This window comes from Lonchura striata, chromosome 2 (assembly GCF_050655825.1).
Source record: "Lonchura striata isolate lonStrDom1 chromosome 2, ASM5065582v1, whole genome shotgun sequence".
Classification (NCBI taxonomy): domain Eukaryota; kingdom Metazoa; phylum Chordata; class Aves; order Passeriformes; family Estrildidae; genus Lonchura; species Lonchura striata.
In genome coordinates this window covers 72,107,141-72,127,353 of record NC_140704.1, presented here as the reverse complement: position 1 = coordinate 72,127,353, position 20,213 = coordinate 72,107,141, and the positions used below count along the sequence as shown (strand labels likewise).

The window sequence follows — 20,213 nt, the reverse complement described above, 5'->3', positions numbered from 1 at the left end:
GCCAACGATTTAGTCTTTTTGTAGTAAAACATACTGTTTCAAATGATCCCAATGACAGAAACGGAACACGACTCATTCTTGATATCCTTCTGACTATAAATCTGGCTTTCATTAACACTTTTGCAGTTTGGTAAACTACAGTACTGTCTCTAAACATTCTTCAATCGGATGTTTGTTCTTAGAATGAGTCTTAGAGCAACGAAGCCAAGCCGTGGGTATTTGGCCGTCGCTGCGGTCTGCCCGAAGGCGGGAGGGGAGGCTGGGCCGGGCAGCGCTGCCATGCGCGCTTTGGTCAGCAGAGGGCGCCCGCGCCCGTCTGTGCCGCACGGCGCCTCCCCGGCGGCGGCTGGTTCGGCCGGCAGCGCTCGGAGCACCGGCTCGGCTTTGGCACCTCACACTCAGACCGTTCCGAGCTCGTCTGTGGAGATCCTAGCTCAGGAATCCTCCTTAAACCCTACACTCCTATACCTTTACACAGTCACAGGCTGGCACCTTAAGGCAGCAGCAGTCAGATGCTGTGTGACCAGATGTTCTCCGACTTCGCTGCGTATTTGTCACGAACGCGGATGATCAGGACGTTACAAAACACGTTAAGAAATCGAAAAGGTTAACAGCCCCTTGAATTCCGGTATCCATGCAGGGACTGTGCTGCGTTACATACTGTCCTCCTATTAAAAGCTACCGTTTGAAAACATTTTCTCAAGACCACCCACCAATTTAGAATAATTGCTTCAGTAATCTAAGATAACCAGTCATACTGGAAAATTCAACAACCTTCACGGAGTGAAACTCTAATTCATCGGGGTTTCTTTTCAATTTTAAAAAATATAGGTACTTAGAGTTTCTAAGCACTTGAAATCCTCCTTATAACTGATCAATATTGCTAAGACATGGAAATCTCAGGGGCGGGGGAAGAGCAGGATTTAAAGGTGCTTGATTTTTACACTAATTTTTATCTTCAGATTATATTTCATGTGTACCTTTTACATCTTCAGATTCATATTTCATATGTACCTTTTATATGTGCTTGTCTTATCTTCTTTAAGCTTGGTCATCATCAGCTTCAACTCAAGACTTTTCTGTGGGTACTGTCATGTAATCAGGTCTTTCAAGGCTCAGAGTACAGAATAAGCAGCTTTACACACTATGCACTATTATTAAAACACACTTAATGGAGATGGCATTTTTTCAAATCTGAATAGGTTAAAAAAGCATGATTTACTCTCTCACAGATTAAGATAATTAGCAGTACCAAAGTAACTGCAAAATTAGGACAGGGAAAACTGGTTCCAAAACCAGTATTGTGTAAAATTTGCATATATAAAAATAAATAAATGCAAAAATTTGAGATACATGTAAAAAAATAAATAGTGCAGTAACAGGTACAAATTTCTTCATGAAAAAACAATTACAAAAGGGACCTAACAAATTGACAACAACAGCTAGCTATTTCATGTGCATATATTTTGGGAATAGTAATATAGCTGCACTTCAGACCAAGCGGCTGACTGGTCTAAATAACTTTTTCTAATAGAAAACTGCACAAATGTAGTATTTACATAGTACGGATTGAATCTGTGGGTTTTACATATGACACAGTATGTTTAATAATATTTCCTAAATGATATGAGAACCTTACAGCTTTTTCAAAGACATCTTTGAATTGAATACTGGAAAATGTATACCTACAGAAATCCAACATTTCCTTACTCCACATTCAAAATAAGGTGTTAGTAACTCATCACCTCATAGACTGTCTAGATTAAACTATTAGCAGAGATTATTACATTTTGTAATGAGTTTAATCTCACACAGGGCTGGGGTAAGAGAGGTCAGAGCTAAGGTTATCAAAACACATGTCAATTTTTCCATTAAGAATATAATTAAATAAATGAAGCCAAGAGCCCAGAAAGTCTAAACTTATTTTAAAATTTCACAATTGCATTTTATCGCAAACTGAAAGTAAGCATAAAGACAGTTAAAAGGATATGTTTTCCTTCCATTTTACTCAAGGTTAAATTCAGAGGTGCATTTTTAAAATTTCTTTCTAGGTAAATTACATACATTTTGTTTTATTACACCTTGTTATTTTAAAAGTTAATGAAAGTTGGGAAAAAACTTCAATGAGAAACACTGATATATTAAATTGGTGCTTATGCCACAAAGTAGATGGAAATCAGAGCTGCAACCTTTCTTCATGGAAATGTAAATGAAGTAATACAGTAGATACAACACACAGATTATTAAAGTGACTGAGGACACTTTCAGAAGATGGATTAGCCAATAAATGCAAAAGAATTAATAAAAATTATTGAATAAACAATTAAAATTGGCAGTATGCAGTGTTTCATTAATTGGTGGAACATTTCTACAACCTCCCTCCTCCTCTTCTGTGTATACTCCATATCCATCATTAAACCTGTCTCAGCACAGGTCCAGATACAAACACAACCATCCAGGTATTTTTGCACAGGAAATCAGGTTAAAAAAAATGAACAGCCACACAAAACAAAGCACCTGAAAGTTTGTTTTGAAGCTTTAAATCTGAATCATATTAATAAGGAATATGAATGTATATTTACATATAATAATATTCAATAATAAATGGGAAAACATGTGAGAAAGGAAATGAGAACGAGCATTTTGACTGCATCAAACTTTTGACTCTGCCCTAGCTATTCCCGTGTATAAAATCCTGTTAGTCTGCAAACTGAGAAGAAATGTTTCAAAAAGCCTGAGATACATATTGAAAGAAAAACTTGTTTTTATTTTTACTTCAAAATTGAACAGGAGCTTGACAGTTGCTCCATACAGTGGAAAATCAGCAGTAGTCTCCTAGAAGAATAATTAAATGTCTGGATATACACAAAAATGCCCAAGAAAGGGGATTGAGCCTTCTTCAAGTCTGAGTAGAAACACCCAAAATAAATCCAGAGCAAATGTTCACAACCATTTAAGGCACAGAAAAAACAGATCTTCCAACTGAAGAGTTCTAGATAAGATTTGATGTACAACTTCTTACTAATATTATGTAAAAACATCAATTTTCAGACTCAAATATGTAGTAGAAATTATGACCTGAGCTCTAGAATTTCTAGCTCAATTTTAATGCACTGGTGTTTTTACAAATAAAACTGTCCTTCTGAAACAAATATTAAACTTTTTAGATGAGGAATATCAACAGAAAGGTTTTTAGGATGGTTCTTAGTTTTTTTTCTTTATACAGTTACATGTTATTCATAATCTATATAATGTCTGTGTTACTAGTGCCTCCTGTCCTAAAATAAACACAAAATATGTTTCAAGACTATTAACAGAATGTGTTGCTTTGAAATTATTCTTGGGATCATACAAACAAATATGGTTCTGGAATAATATTTTCCAAAATGTTGTAGAGAGAGATCAGAAGTATTTAATTGACCTTCTGGACAGATATACAGAAGAGCTGTAAATATGTACAAATGCATATACATAATACATATTTTGTACTTAAATCCAAATCTGTTTTTACCCATGATTAATATTTCAAAAATTCTGCTTTCCTAAGGTTTAAGAGCTGAATTTCATTATCAGAATTAAGCAATTAAGTGGTGTGTGTATGCAGTATGGTAGTTTTATTAAACAAAGCCTCATCTGAACAACAAAAATTAACTTTATAATATCAACACATTTTTGAGGCTTCTTACATCATTACATTTATCAGCTAAAGTAGCTTTATTTCTATTAAGCAAGTAACAACAACAGAATCTTACCATAAAAATCAACTTTTTCTTTTTGTGTTTATATTCTTAGAGACATTTTATGAACCACTTCATACTTAATGTTTTGCAAGCAATCCCAACAGTTGGGAATTGTGTGAAAAGTTGCACAGATTGACAGATGAAGTGAAAAGGTCTGTATTAATTTTCCAAATAAAGAAATGCACTGAGTGGTTTTTCACTATGATTATACTCCAAAGTACCAATTAGAGCGCATATCAGAAGCTAGAGCGAGTTGACACTCTACAATAAAGCAAATAATTTCCAGTTGGAGGGGCAGAAAATGTTAATATGCAATGTTCAAGACTACAAGAATCTTTGTAAAAGGAAGTAGCTAATAAGGTTTAATGATGCATGTCAGGAAGCCACAGTATGTAGGGAAACACAGCTGGCTTCATTTTGTAAACTATTTGATATACACATCTTTCTAGTTCACGATTATCAGCTGTGCAAGTGCCACAGGGGACAGTTTAGCCTTCAGATCAGGATATTCTTCTTGTTCTCTAAATTACAAGTAAAATACATTAATATAATATGGTGCTGTAGGCTAGTGCCCTGACTAAAGCTTATCAGCTTACAAAAAAGATTAAAGAACTCTTCTGTAAGATTCAGTTTGAACAATCTCTACACAGTAAACAGGCTGAAGAATACTGAAATAATAAATATATTTATAATACAAATCTACACACATTTTTGAATGTCAGATTAAAACCTGAAAGTTACTAAAATAAACATGAAATGCCATTTATATTAATTCATACAATTTCATGAGGCATGTACTTCTTTTATTATTAAATTAATATTAATAAAGAAATCATGTGTATTACGGATAGATTGCAGCTATACAAAGCAGTATGCCTCCTGCTTTACTGCACTCCAAGTTGCTCAGTGACTGCAATATGCAGGTGACAGCAATTAGCAGCAGATGACAGAAGCACTTTGAATTTGTACCAGATGGTAGCTAAGGGTCATTGGAAGCTAGCAGACCTTCCACAAGGAAACTGTTGTGCAGTACAGCTATAAAACACTTCAGTACTTAGAAAAAAAATTATTCAGGTTCTCAAAGAAAATTGGAAGGTCAAAATAGAATATAAAATACTATGCAAGGCACGGAAAGCTCACCTAGTGTTTACAGAATTAAATCCATTTAAAAATAAAACAGTGCATACAGACCATATCTTAACTTCACAAAGGGGAGAGTCATTACAAAACTAGTAGGAGCATCAGCTAATGTATCTGCTAAACAATTCAAACCTGTGTCCCAAAGGAAGGATTACATAAACACACTTTTTCTTCCGTGCAAGAGTAACATACTGACTGAATACATGCTTCAATGCAAGAGGAAAAAAAGGTGAGGGGAAGATTCATACATGTAATGCAACACTTTAATGGATACCACTCCACACTTCTGCCAGTGCCCTCAAAAGTACTGTTTCACAGCTCAAACACAATTAGGTGTATCTCATTTGCAAAAATTAATTTCCATAACCTCCAAATTTATAAACACACACAAATTTGCTTCAAATTTTTTTAGCTGCAAATTGAGAGTGAGAACCCCTTAGATGGAGCAAAGCCCTGCACTAAGTACTGCATAAACTATGTCAAGGAGTCAAGGAAAGACAAATTGATTTGAGCGCAAAGGAGAAAGTAATGACACAGTAATAGCTGAAACAAAAACCCAAAAGTGAGAATAAGAGGTGGACATATAGCCAGAGAACCTTTGGGAATTCCAAAAATATGTTTAGAGAACATCAATGAAATGGCTACTCAGCTGCTTATGGGGAATATCTTCCTGTGCATAAAACTGTTAAAACATCAACCATGCAGCTGAAGCTAACAACTCGATAGCAGACCAGATTAAAGACACATGAGTTGTGATGAAAGTAACTTTAAAAGGAAGGTGACAGGATTGGATAGGCTAAGGAGGAAGGAGCCCATGGAAAGAAGCAGGTAAGAGCTGAAGAGATGTACCACGATCATGATTTTTTATCATTGCAAAATGAGTGCAAAGTAACCAAGACAGCATTTTTCAATGTAGACAATTTATGACAGATTATTTGATAATTTCATCTGATCAAAGACTTAAACTTTCTTCTTCACAAATGTACTACCTTGTCAGAGAAAAAACAAGTATGTGTAAGATGTGTAGTGGGAGGGAGGGAGAAAGGGAGAACTAGTAAAAGTATTAGACCAGAATAACAGGGTGGAGAAGCAGAACAAGGCAAGGGGGAAGCTAGTCAGAAGAAAGATATATTGAATACAAAGCAGAGGACTGGTGCTGGCTGAATCTCTTCCAGAGACCATACATACAGTAGGGAGTCACAACAAAATTAATCAAAAAGTTTTTTAACAGTTCTTTCAAAAAACACAAAATAAACAACTGTCCAAACACTGTCAAACTTAGACTAGAAAAAGAGCTCTATGTGATAGGCAGAACAAAAAAAAAAAACCAAAAAAAAAAAAAAAGCATATCCCCTCAAACCCAGTGGGCATCAGTAAGGATCTTATTTTCTTTCTTGAGCTGAGTCATAAGTCATCTATCTTTACTTTTATAAAACAAAACATTTGAGTGGATTCCTTGGAGACTATGAGATTAAGAAAAGATTCCACAAGGTCTCCAAATCATAAAAGAAATGAAACTGAATGCTGTTTTGTATAAATAGTTTTTTGGGATACATTCCAAAAGATACGTTGGGAAGGAAATGAGCTTAAGGATATGAAGAGCAACCCACTCTTTACAAATTATTCCACAATCTAAACCACATTATTTTCATCTGGTACAAGCTGGAGTGCTGATTTTAATGCTCAATGTATCCACAGGCTTGCTCTCTGAACTGAGGTAAAAAAGAAGGGCAAAGATTGTATTTGTTAAGAATATGACAAGCTTGTTACTTCAAGTGTCAAACAGAATTCAGTAAATTGTCATAGTCATGATCATTATATTCAGTCTACACCAAAACAAATACTATGTCCTGATATGGAGCGAACTTTCCCTCTAGATATCCGTCACTGTAGACTAACATTTCAAGTCACGTGAATCATGATGATTTCTAAGCCTCCAGTAATTAGAAAAATGCATGAGCTGCATGAATTATTGAGCCACATAAATGAAAACCTCAAAAGATGTTTCTTTATACTTGCTCTACACAAAGAGAAGGCTATCCAATAATAACAGTAAACAATAATGCTTGTAAGCATCCAAATAGAAGTTTTGAAAATTGGATGAGCATCTATTCTAAGAATGCTCTGCAGGTCTTAAATGTCCTAGTTTCTGACATCTGGGACATCCCTCCTTCACAATAATTGTAAAATATAATAAATATACTTTCAACTTCCCATCACTAAAACTAATATCTCTATTCTTTTTTATTGAGTTTCTTTCCATTGGAAAAAAAATAAATCTTATTCAGAAAAATATGAAAACAATTGCAGAAATAATGCAAATTATGCAAAAGACATTATATAACAACTAGCGTTCATAAGGACCTTAGGCAAACCTGACTTTCTACACAGTTGCAGCATCAAGGTTTTGGAGCTACACATCAAAGAAATGTGTTTACATGGATCTTAACTAAGGAAAAAATAATTCCAAAAATAAGGTTCCAAATTTCCAACAAAATACACACAATAAATTTTTAAAAAATAAAAGTGCTGACTGTGGTACATTGTTCTTATTAACAAACACTCTGTGTACAGAACATAAGCCTAATGAAGGAAAATGCACAGCAGCCTCCTTCCACAACATCAGTATTTTAGTTGCCACCACTTTGGCTCACTCACAGCTAGCAAGGCCTTGCAGGTAGAGCCTTCTGAAAGTGGTGCAGTTCTAAGCCATGGGATGAGGTTTCAAATGCCCTCTGAGAGGCCCTTTGCCCCTACCCTCTCATCTCCCAGCAGCTGCATTTTGCCAAGGGCATGATTAAATTCTGAATTGCAACAAAGCCATAAGGAGCAATGTAAAGGCAAAAGCAAACTCCCTCAGCGGATTAGCAGCAGTGGAGGCAGCAGCTGAGAGGAAATAGCCATCAGAGTCTGCCTCTTTGAGAGCTTACTGGGATATTCCACACAAGTCAAATGTGCAGGCAATCTCCCTTTTCCACTGTCTCCTGTAGAATGACAACATTTCAAATTATTTCTTTATTTTACCATAAATCATTAATTTTAGCTTAGATTGCCCCAGGTAAAATACATGTAATTTCTTTTGAATAGCAGGCTGTTGTTATTCCATAACTTGATTCATTTTAAGAATTATTCCAACTATTTTGTGAGGCTAATCCATTTTAATAGATTAACAGAGTACTTCGGAAATGGTATATTCTATCATTCCAATGGTATACTCCACCATGGTATACTCCACACTTCCTTAAACACCAGTGTGAAATGACATTGAACTACTCGCACAAATTCTAACCTACACATGTTCTAAAAATACTAAGATAACAAAATCCTAGCAACTTTTTAATGAGAAACTCTGAAATGGGAGTTCAGAGATCACAGAACATCAAACAACATTCTTGATGAGAATCACAAGAATTAAGGACTCCAGGTTAGAATGGCTTCTGGCCAGTCATTAACATTCTGGTACATATCAATTTTTATCCTTCTACAGCCTTGTAATAGGGAATAAATTTAACACTTTAGGAATTTTACAGCTGTGAATAAATTATGTGGCTTTGCAAAACCAGTTGGAGAGTTTGGCACGAATACACAGTAAACTCAGAAATTTACCCAGAGTACAATGAGAATTTTCTCTCACTACCCAAGAGCCATTCCCTTGATTGTTCTGTATGTTGTTGTATAGCAATGATTTTGTTTAGAACTAAACTTTATATTGCTGCCTTTGCCTTGCAGTAGGATTGCAAACAGAAAGCGGCACCAATTGAAAAAGGACAGTGATTCAACATCCATGTCCCAAGCAGCAGTACCATAATACAGCACAGATAACCTCTTCAGCATGGTCCTTGAGTAGCATTCAGGCTGAGTGCCTCAGGCACAACACAGCAACACAGTGTACCACACAGCTTACATGCAGCCAGAAAAGACCTATCACATGCCTTGGTATATCAATTTCATTATATGTTTAATTGTTGGTTTCAGAACAAATAAGAGGTTAGGGCATAGGTTATTCTGTAACTTTAACTTGTAAATTGATAGCTGGCCATATCATGGAACAACTTCTCCAGCTTGGGGATATAACAGCAAAGTAGATAAGCAAGTGATGATCTAATTTTTTTTAAGATGCCAAAGAAAATACATGAGGGTCAATTTTAAGACTACAGACATCATGTACACACAAACCCATACGCATCATGTGTACACAAATCCAAAAATAGTAGATTTTGAAATCTAAGAGTACTGTAAAACATTCAACCAGGTTGGATGAAAAATGAAGTTGCATACCTTAAACTGACCATTCTCAGTTCCTGTTTCTTTTGTGGCTCTTCTGCTTTCATCCCACCCCACCCTTTTTATCTCTTGTGCCTCAAGTTTCCCATTTGTAGTACTACAATTTAATTTCTTTTGAGGAGAACAATATAAAGAAGAAAATAAAAATATATACACCACTACTTGATCAGCACTGCTAAAGGGAATAAAAGTGACCCAACAAGTCTCTGAAAAGAAGCAGCATGCTGTAAATAAAATATATGAGTGTACAAAACCCCCCTTCACAACAGACTGCATTAAGCGATTTTTGTCTACATAGACACTCAAGGAAGTCAATCAAGACTTCCAGTCTTACTGTTTTCTTATTGTCTAAAAGTCATGGTATAAATCTAGCATTCTTTCAGTTTTCTACATATCAAAGAAAATGGAAAACCTCAGCTCCTTTATTTGGATTGCTTTTTCCATCCTAATCATCTAAGGATTGAAATTCCCACTTTTGACACTCTTGCTATTTCAGTTAATGTTGTTAATCATACTAGGTAGATGTTCTCTCTGTCTCAGAGTAAAGGACACAAATTTTCTCTTTGGTTTGCTAAAACACTGCTGACTGTTCCCAAGCCTCAACATTCCTACATTCTAGTTTCAGAACAATAAAGGTGCCTCCTCTGCAATTTAGCCTTTTCTTTCCAAACTTATAAAGCAAAGTACCTTTTGTCTTCCTCCTTCCTCATTGTTCCGTTCCTCTTGCTAAGACACTCTATGCTTTTCAAGGTGCTACTCTCCTTACTTTGCTCAGAGAGAACAGCCAATGGAGAGAAAAGCATTAACAACACTACATGACATGTATTTCCCTGTGGCCTGATCCCACAAATTCTCCCATACACCAAGAAAGGGATTCTCATATTTCATGGGGAGCTGGTAGTTAAGCACTTCCTTGGACAGAAGCTCTGTGTCAAAGGCAAACTAAGCATGCCACCTACATACTACCTGTAGGTGACAGTGTTCTCAGTTTTATCCAATACAAAGAGAAGTTTTTAGGAGGATTAACTACAGTGGAGTATACTCCAATAAAAAGTGCTGCATAAACATTTTTCTTATAAATCCTTAATATTTGCCATGAAGAGCCATCTAACAGTTTTTACTGTTCTACTCTTACTCTGACCCTTCAGACATACAGTCAGAGAAAGCCATTCTTCTCAAACAAACTATAAACATGAAATTACCAATTTAGTAAAAAAAAATATGCAAGAGAAATTACTGGGCTCTTGCACAACAATGTAGCAGCAGGATAAAGTCAATGCTCTTATGAAGCCCTGAATAGAAATGCAAATTGGACTTAGAAATGTCAGCCTTTGGGGCAGAAGAGACAAGAAGAGCTTACTAATGCCACTGACAAGATATTGGACAATCTAATTTATTGCTGTTCAAAAAAATGTGTCAAGGATAAAGAAGCATATATTTTGAATATTGAAAAAACTATGCTGAACAGGGAAATTGGTGAAGTGGCATCAGTTTCTGTGACCACATGAATTTGCTCCAGCCACTCCGTTCCACTCCAAACAAAGAACCAGAGGAAGTAGTATCATTTTTTTAGCAAATATTTTTCAAAAATCATCCTCATAAAAAATGGAGAAAGACCATAGATAAAAGCCTTTTAAACACAGAGAAGTAAATTTGGCCACAAAACACCAGAAAGAAATTTTGTGGGAGGAGAGAAAGAATGAGAGACTGAGAGAGAGAGCAGAAAAGTGATTTTGCCTCAGTTTACCAGAATAGCAAGGCTGTTTTCAAATAACAAAGGGCAACATATACACACACACACACAAAAAAAAAAACAAACCAAAAAACAAAACCAAAAAAAACCACCAACCACCCTTTTGAGATTTTCATTATGTTAAAAAACCCAAATCAAAACAGCAAACAAGCAACAAAATCAAGAACATGAGTAGTTAGCTTTCAGGCTAGTTAAGAATTAGGGTAAAACAATACTACTATTTTGATGAACATTAAATGGTTACTATGAAGTTTTACTTCTGATGTTAAAATTTAACAGCAGATGTAGAATTCTATAAAATAAGGGGGGAGAAAAAGTGTTTTGAATACTGCCTGTAAGGATTAGCAACATTAAAACTATTTTTATACTAATCTGAAGCACACTAGGCAGATTACATGCTGTAGCTCCTTTAGAGAGGCTACTGATTTCTCAGCAGTTCCATTTAAGATAATTTCTACTAATTTTGATGCATTAGTGTGCATATTCTGGGTGTATATATATTGCAAAGTCCAAGAAATTTCAATGTTTCAATCTTAGTACATAAAATACATTACTTTGAATTTATTTGTATCTCCTGCCAAGGATACTGTGGTTTTTTAACTTCACCCCCAAAATCTGTTTCCATTGATGGAAACAAGTCACATTTTCAGAAGGGCTGCACCAACAGTCTTGCTTTCTATGAAGACTAAAGCTGCAAAAGCAACTCTGAATTTAGATAACAAAAAACTGTTCTGCACTTTAAATAAAAATGAGAATGCTGCAAAATGCCAGACAAAATAAATAAATAACCTTTCTTTGTTAATTTCCCTCTTGGTTAATTAACACCTGTAAATGACCTTTAGCATTGACAAGTCCAACTTCATCCAGAAAGCCAAGGTTTAAGATTATCTATCCAAATAGAATTGATTACTGATTACAGCATTGTGAGGAGCACAATTCAATCTGATTTTTTTTTTTCTTTAAAGACTGGAACTGCATTCCTGAGTAAGCTGATGTGACTGCCAATGAGGTAAAATGCAGAGAGTCATTACACTATAATGTTGATGTTACCACTTCCACATTTATCTGAAGCACAGAACATATATCATTTTAGACTGAAATTAAACCTTGCCAGAAATAATTTTTCTTTATATTGTTGGAATTAAAAGCATATTGAATTGATCCATTAAGAAAATTCTACACTCTCTATCTTTGTGTTTTTCAGACTGTGTTCACATCCTTAGGCAATGAAACAATTTTAACAATTGTAATAAAACAAGTAAGTGTTGACTTTAAGTTAAGAAAATTGTTGCTTGAATGACTAAATACTTCAGCAAACACAATAAATCCTTTTAAGTTTAACATACAGATAAATCCCATGCTTGAACAGGTACATACATTTCACAATTTTTCTTATGCAAGTTTTCCTAAACTTATATCAGTGTTAGTCTTCGCTGAGTGTTTATAAAGCAGGTCTGCATCTTTAAATTTTAATATTGGGTCATTCAAAAAGCATCTAGCGTTAAGAAGGCAAATTAAAAATCTACCATTAGAAAAAACAAATTTATAATATTAAGTACAGCAGTAATGTTATTCTCCAGCTAAAAAATACAACTGTAGCGGTTATCTGTATTTCAGTGAAGAGAGGACTGACAAAAGAGCCAGGCCCACATAATTCTTGCTTACTTCTGGACATATGAGTTTCAGTTTGACAGTGTAATTTGGGAATCATAGATCTCAGTGTTTGCTTTCTCCCAGAGAAAGAAAACACCACCATAATTGAATTATGCTCCCAACAAGAGTGTATCAACACGTTTTATAGGAAAATCTCTAAAATGTTATTTTTATTTGTCTTCAAAGAACAGCAGAGAGAGACAATGTGCCATTTAAAACGAGTTTCAAACAGTATTTCAAACAATTCTTTCCTAAAACAGAAAAGGTTGCAGACTTATTTCCTCTTAAGTTTGCAGCAATAGCAAAATTGGTCAATTTAATTTTAATTTTGTTTCAGCAAGTTGTATGTTAATTTCTTTTTTAAATGTTCAAATCTTTAATCTCTCAAGTGTAATAAATCTTCTACTCTCAAAGACTATTTTAGACTCTTTTGCCTTCCTTTAGGATCCTAATGCTATATACCCTAGCCAACACGTAACCATTACTTTCAAGCTTGAGAAAACACAAGAGGACTCCTGAATACACAGAGAAATAATTAACTGAGTACTGTTTGTCTACCTTCTGCATGGTAGCTAGCACAAAATATCACCTACAGACAGCAAGTGTCTTATCATATAGAAGTATGCAAACCAATTTCATCCCATGGTAGAAGATAAAGAGACAGTAAGATGTAGACTGCAAATAAAGGTACAGCAAAAACTACATATTAAATATGATGACAACTATTTTTTACAGTGCAGTACTCCATTTTATCACTTACTCAGCTGTGAGAGCTGTAAGTGTTTTCCTGTTTTCAGTTCCCAAATTCGTCCTTACTGGCCATGTTACATGTTGGTTACTTCTTAAAACATGGTTGTTAAGTCCACAGAGACAAAATCTCCATGCCAATACTATTGTTGAAATAGTCACATACAAAAAACTTAATATTTACTAAAAGCATAAATACATCCCCAGAATCTGCTGAGTTTAGGTAATGCATGTTACACTCATGTATAATTCCCTATCAGTTTACTACATAAAATAATTTCATTTTAAACACCTGTGCAAATTATTTATTAGTGAGAAGTTGCTCAGAATTCTTAAGAGAAAGATTCTGTTAGGAAAGGGCTTATCTTTGTATCAGGTAGAAGAGAAAATAACCATACACCACAAACATTCTGGTTCCATTTTACTCTATTATTTTAAAATGCACGTTACAAAGATTAAAATAATAAAAGGCCATCTTAATCCTCATAATTGTACATATCACCTGTCTCTGTCAATGAGACATTTAAAAGCATCTTTTTATTAGAAACACAAATCAATACACTCAGGGGACTGCAATAAATGCTTCAAGCAATTTGTATTATCATTTCACTTTTGATGCTCCGACTCAGAGCAACTTATTATGAATGGCGTGAAAATGGCAACCTGTCACAGTTGATTTTTTTTCTAAACCTCTTGCAATAATTTTTTTCCTTTCTTAATATAATTATCTTCTTACTAAACACAGGTCTAGGTTGTAAGGTACAGCCCACAGCAGAAGTTCTATTTCTTTAAAATTGAGAATGCTCCCCAGCTTACATAGAAACATTACTGATTAAGTGAAGAGCTATTAGCTTTGTTTAGAACTGAAAGAATCTTGTGCAGAGGGAGACGCTGAAACCTCTGGTATTTCCTTGACAGAAAAATCTCTTGAAAATGTTTTAATTGCTTGCAAAAATCCCTGAAAGAGTGTTCTGGGTACTGACTGGAACATCAGTTATCTTTTTCTACCACCACTAGTAGCCCAAATAAACTTTAGTATTCTGTTACAAACACTCCTTAAAACTACTGCCTACCTTTAGCCAAATACTGTACAGTAAAATAATCTGGTAGAAGTGAAAATTAATATTTAGCTGTGAGACAGAATTAGAAAGGCCTGAAGATGAACATGATACTTCAAAGACTAATGCCCCCATTACTACCTATAACACTCCTAGCTAAAGGAAGAATAATTTTACTTTCAAAAGGAGATTGTGGCAGACTGTACCAAAATTCAAGGCAGCAGCACACATGAAACACATCACAGTAAAAACTTCTGGATTTTTGGGTTTAGGTACATCTCTTTTTAAGTTTTCTGAGAACAGAATCTGGCAATTTCAGAGTAAGACTAACTTACCTTATTTTTTGGATTAGATGTGTTCATTACACTTCGTGTTTCCTTGCCTGTGTAAATAACAACACCAATTACAGTTCCTGAAAAAGAAACAAAAACCAAGAGGTGTCAAGTAAATGAGAGAAAATGTTCCCAAATTAAAACTTGCACTAATTCAGTTCCTTAAATAAATAAATTGTATTTAAAAGAACCCAATATTTCTGTATAAGACTGTAAGTGTTGATTTTCAGAATGTAAAATTAAGATTCATTTTAACTTCTGCAATAAACATCCATAGAGATGATAACATGCTTTCCTTCTTTTTTATGGAAACAATACTTCCAGTAGAACTGGTGAGAAACTTGCATTTGAACTTAAAATTTCTTCCAACTGTTTTCAGAAGTTAGAATAGCACAGTGAGTAAAAAATGAGTAAAGTGGTGCTAAACATATCATACACCACTTGCCTGCTATCTCTGCCATCTATAATGATCTAAAATCTGGTTCAGCCTATTAATTACTTTGATAGAATGTTATACAGAAATATTCTCTTCTTTAGCTTATAAACATTTTAATTTTTAAAATTATCTTTTAGTTTAAGTTATCTTTTAGTCAATTTTTACAGCATGGTGTAGGAAAATTTGGCTTCAGCATCACTAAAGAAATTTTTACATTAAACAAAATTTTATTCTTTTATTAATATGTCACATAACACTTTCTAAAATAAAAAAAAAAGTCCCCTATTTCTATTATTTCATAAAGTGACCTGAAATGGCTTTATGGCAATACAACCAAAAATGTGATTTTTTTGCTGGTCACTATGATATGAAGAAATAATAAATATAACTATTATAAAACTCCCTGCTCAGAAAACTTAAAAAAGTAAAAGCATTACATGTTTGTCTGACATTAACTTAATTAGTCCTTGGCAATTAAAACCACATGTAAGATCTGCTACTACTACTCTTCTAGTGTAACAAGTTGTAAAAATTGAAGAAACTCCCGAAGACAAAAAAGATGATAGTGAAAGATGATTGCATTAAAGATGTCTGCATTTACTCAAAAATAAGAATGTGTCCTGGTTTAATCCCAGGCAACTAAGTTTTATGCAGCTGTTCACTCACTTCCTCTGCAGAGCACCAATGACAGGATGGTGAGAATAAGGGAAAAAAAAATTAAAAAGAAAACAAAACCAACCAACCAAGCCCCCATCCAAAAAAAAAAAAAAACATCACAACTCATGGGTTGAGATAAGAATGATTTAATGATTGAAACAAAGTAAACATAACAACACTAGTAATACTTCTGATATTAATGATTATAAATATTGTAATGAGGAAAAAAAAACTCCAAAACCAAAAAACAAACAAACACCAGAAAACCCTAACACTCCCCCTCTTCCCCCCAAAAAAAACCCAAAGACCCAAGTGAAACAAGTGATGCATAGTACCATTGCTCACACCCACTGATCAATGCCCAGGCCACCCCAAAATTCCTCCAATAGTCACTAATCCATAATTTCTGAACCCTTTCAACTTTCTTCAACCAATGTCCACATATCCCTTTGGGGCTCTTATTTTGGAGCGATCCTGACCTCTGTCCAATTGTCAGAATGTATTGGACAATACGCTGTAGGGAGTCTCCTCCCACACACTCCAGCAACCTCTGCCTTCACAGGTATTTAGTTCAGTAGAAACTGGGGAAGACCCTACACTCCAGATGCCACATTTCTGCAAAGTTTCACCTGGCTGCTGCAGCTCAGAAAAACAAACTGTTTCATTTGGCTCATATTTTGCTCCTTGAAAAGTTGGTTTCAAAGGTGAAAGTCAGATAAATTCCATTTTGACCACTGAACTTAGAGCAGAATGTTGATTAGATGTGACTAACTAAACTGCTGCTTATAACAAGTTGTTGATCTTATATTTTAAACTTTCTGGCATTAGCACAGTATCAATGATAACTAAACATTCCTTAGATCTGAAGTACATTGGTGCAGGGAACTCCATGCTAGTTTCATTGTTGTCCCACAGTGGCTGCACCACGGACAGTTGTGGTGTCCAAAAACGTACTGAATCCAACCTGGGATTTCTGGAAGCATAGCTGTATTGCAAGCCTCAGCTCATTAAAAGTAATGACTCATGTATTTTTATGTATGGGGCCTCTGCAAACTCATTGATAGGTATGGGCAGAGCAGTTAATGATAGGGAGATCCCACTAGATCACATGTGGGCCTAAAAAAAAAATAAAAGCAGACTTGTGATAGTCAGGCAAACTCTGAATCTGGCATGTGATCATACCAGTTTTGGTATCTCCCAAGCACTGTATGAACCATATAAAAACTATGGTGCACTCAAATTAATTAAAGTCATAGACAGGAGTTGGCAGAAAATACTGCTTTTGACAGCGGTGCATTTATATAAATTGTTCTGATTTTATCTAAAATTACTTCACAAGACTGACACTTGCCAAAATGATCATGCAATTTCATTAATACAAATCTTCTCTTAATAGGTATCTCAGCAGGTTTCTCAGAAAGCTGCATTATCTTCAGCATTTGAACCACATTGATCATTACCACAAGTGGAGAACAAAAAGCTTAAGTCCATACTGTAGTGGACCTTTTGAAGCTTTTTAAAATTTAACTGCTAACTTTCCTCTCTCCCTTTCTGAAGTGAAACCTATTGAAGCTTTCAATAAGCAAAATCACCATAGTAATTGATGCCACAAGCACAAATGAACTGAAAGATAAGTAATTTAATTGAAGATAAATTAAGACATTTTCAGAATACTCAATGGTTTAAGTTATTTGTTTATATTTAGAGATGTTTCTCCAAGAACAGTAGTTTTGCAAGTTGTCACTAACCAAAATTTCCTTTCCTTCAGGCACTGTTATAAATTCCACAGTGATAATACAGATATTAAGAATGACAGAGTTTCTGTGCCTTACTGTTACTTTGACAAAACCTGCTAGAATATTGCCTGTAAGTGGAAAAGTCAGAATATTTTTTTCCTGTCTCATTTACTAAAGAATAATTAAAGGATGACTGCATGCTTTGGACTTGAGAGAAAGACTTTTGTTTTCCATCCCTGCCAGAAACTTCCAGCGTGATCCAGGCACACTAATCTTTGTCCTTTTTGGGGTTAGGGTAAACATCATACAGATGGTCACCAGATCTCTGTCACAGCTTTACAGCAAAGGGCAGAAAACCCTGCAGATTGGATATCTGCAGGAATCTCCATTTAGATATCTAAACTATCAATTTTGAAACTGGGTATATATTAGGTGTGGTAAAAGGGATTTCCACTCCCCACCCCTTTAGCTTATTTTTATTTTAAGGCATGAAGAGACATACTAAATCCAAGGAAAGTAAACGCCTTCCAAATGTACAAATTTGAGTAATCTCACTCTCCTGAATATTTTATTTTGATATAAAAAATGACATGGAATAGTTTATTCTTGAGTTATTTGGAATTACACAATGTTGTTGAATAAATGTTTTGGTTACCAAAATTTATGATGAAAATAAAAAATCTTAAATTATAGCAAATACTTTTCTTGTCACTTCTTACTGCTCTAGCAATAGGTGCTTTTTTTTCTCAGTAGAATCCATTATTGTAGTATTCTGATATTCTCATGAGCTTTGGTAATCTGCATTCAAGATGCAGTTGATAAGATTTCTTGAAATCTTTATACACTTAAATTTACTGTTACTGATCTGCAAAATAATTGATTTGTGGTCTCTCTCTTCTAGAACTGTCAGGGCATCAGCAACCAGAGATCAAGTTTTCTGAGGTATTCCCCACATAATTCCCCAAACACTTTTCCCAGCCTAACCTTGACCCTCTGTATCACCTTGACAAATAGCAATGCCATCTATCCTGGAGATAGTGAACTATCCTACCTGATGCAATGTGGTTTTTGTAATATGTCAAAGAGTAGTATTAGGAAATTCAGTACCTATTAATGATTGGGAGGAGAGCCCCCTCACTTGAAAATTGTCCTGTATGTCCTATAGAAAACAGTTTTAAAAATTAAATAAGGCTTTGTATATGCAACTCAGGTACATATTCCTTTCCTGGGCATCAGTGATGTAGCTCTCTGTCTCCGCTCTGACACGATCAGTCAGTAACGTGTCAATAGTACTAGGTTGACCCAGAACACTTTGTAACAAGCTACAAGGGGTTGGAAGGGGCCTAACAGGGTTCCAATGAGTCACACATTTGCTTGGCTTAGTAACAGTGATGTCCAGGCTGCTAAGAGAGCACTGGAGGGAGCAGCCTTTCAAGCCGGACTGTATTAAAGACTGTCATACTGAAGAGGGTAAATGAAGAGATGTACAGGAAACATTGCATGGCAGAACTCTACCCTCCACTACCTGGACTCAGGCCTCAAATCTCCTTTCTTGAACCAAAGTGGAATAGTAATAAAATTATTAGGTTTGCACACAGACGTTATAGATTTTTTCAGTGAAAAATACCTGTGTGTAACAAAACTGTGAACCTAGACAGTAAGGACACTGAAATAAGATACAAGTGTGGGTGGGGTAGCTGTCTACAGAGTAGAAAAACTGCACTCTTTCACATGCTACAGGCTGTTTCTTCTTCTGATTTCATGGAATCCTAGTGTCACTTGTCTGTAGAAGCTTTGCATGAGCATATTTTTCCACTAGATTTTTCAGATATAATTAAGGGCTGTGACCGATTATACTAGGGTATAGTATGTATAGAATGTAGAGGTACCTGCGAACTTGTGCAGGCAGAGATCACCTTTGATATCCTTCCATGGCAGATTTAAGCAAGCCAGCTCATATGTGATTATAATGCAGTCAGACAATGACCTGCATTTTTATTAAGATTTTGTTGTCACAAATCTTGGAAATTCAATTATAAAGTCTACTTAAAAAAAAAAACCAAGCAAATTTTAATAGCTCATCACAAGTGTTCGAACTTAGATATGTACATTCAACTTGGAAGTGAAATGCAAACAACTGAATGATGCATCAGTTATTAACCAGATGTAGAACATGTTAATTTTAAGAATTTGCTAGAGGTTTTACGTTATGGTCTTACTCATGACTATATGAACAGTGTACCTCTAAGACCTTATAAATGCATTATTAGATAAGCAACACACTGAAAGAAATAATTTCCTAATTTTTGCTGAAGGACTAATCCTATCAAATGATAAAATTACATCCACAGAGGTCCTGAGTAATTCTTAAGATCTGGATTTTTGCCCTACAGGACAAGGAGTACTTACAAGAGAGAAGCACACTACCATGGTTATAAACTGTAGTTAATACATGAAATGAGGTAAGCAAAATGAATGATATGCCAATGGTTAGATATAATTAATATCACAAAATCTATTACTGAAGGAAATTATTTTTGTCTGGTACCTTAATTCAAGCTAACTTCTGTATGCATACCATGACACCATTTTTAATTTCTTGATGACATTATTTTTCCCTTCAGAAGGGGTTGCAGTCTTGAAGAGCCATTCAATGTTTTTTACTTTGTATTGTTCA

At 35.0% G+C, this 20,213-nt stretch overlaps 1 protein-coding gene across 8 annotated transcripts in view; it reads right to left on the bottom strand.

Annotated features, from left to right (window-relative positions):
* The window catches only part of ATP9B (ATPase phospholipid transporting 9B), a 156,222-nt gene that overhangs the window by 55,095 nt on the left and 80,914 nt on the right, over window positions 1-20,213 (bottom strand). For all 8 annotated transcript variants that reach the window (XM_085571539.1, XM_085571538.1, XM_085571540.1 and 5 more), the window contains one exon: window positions 14,711-14,787. In XM_085571539.1, the coding sequence (XP_085427665.1) occupies window positions 14,711-14,787 (77 nt within the window). The remainder of the gene's footprint in view (window positions 1-14,710; window positions 14,788-20,213) is intronic.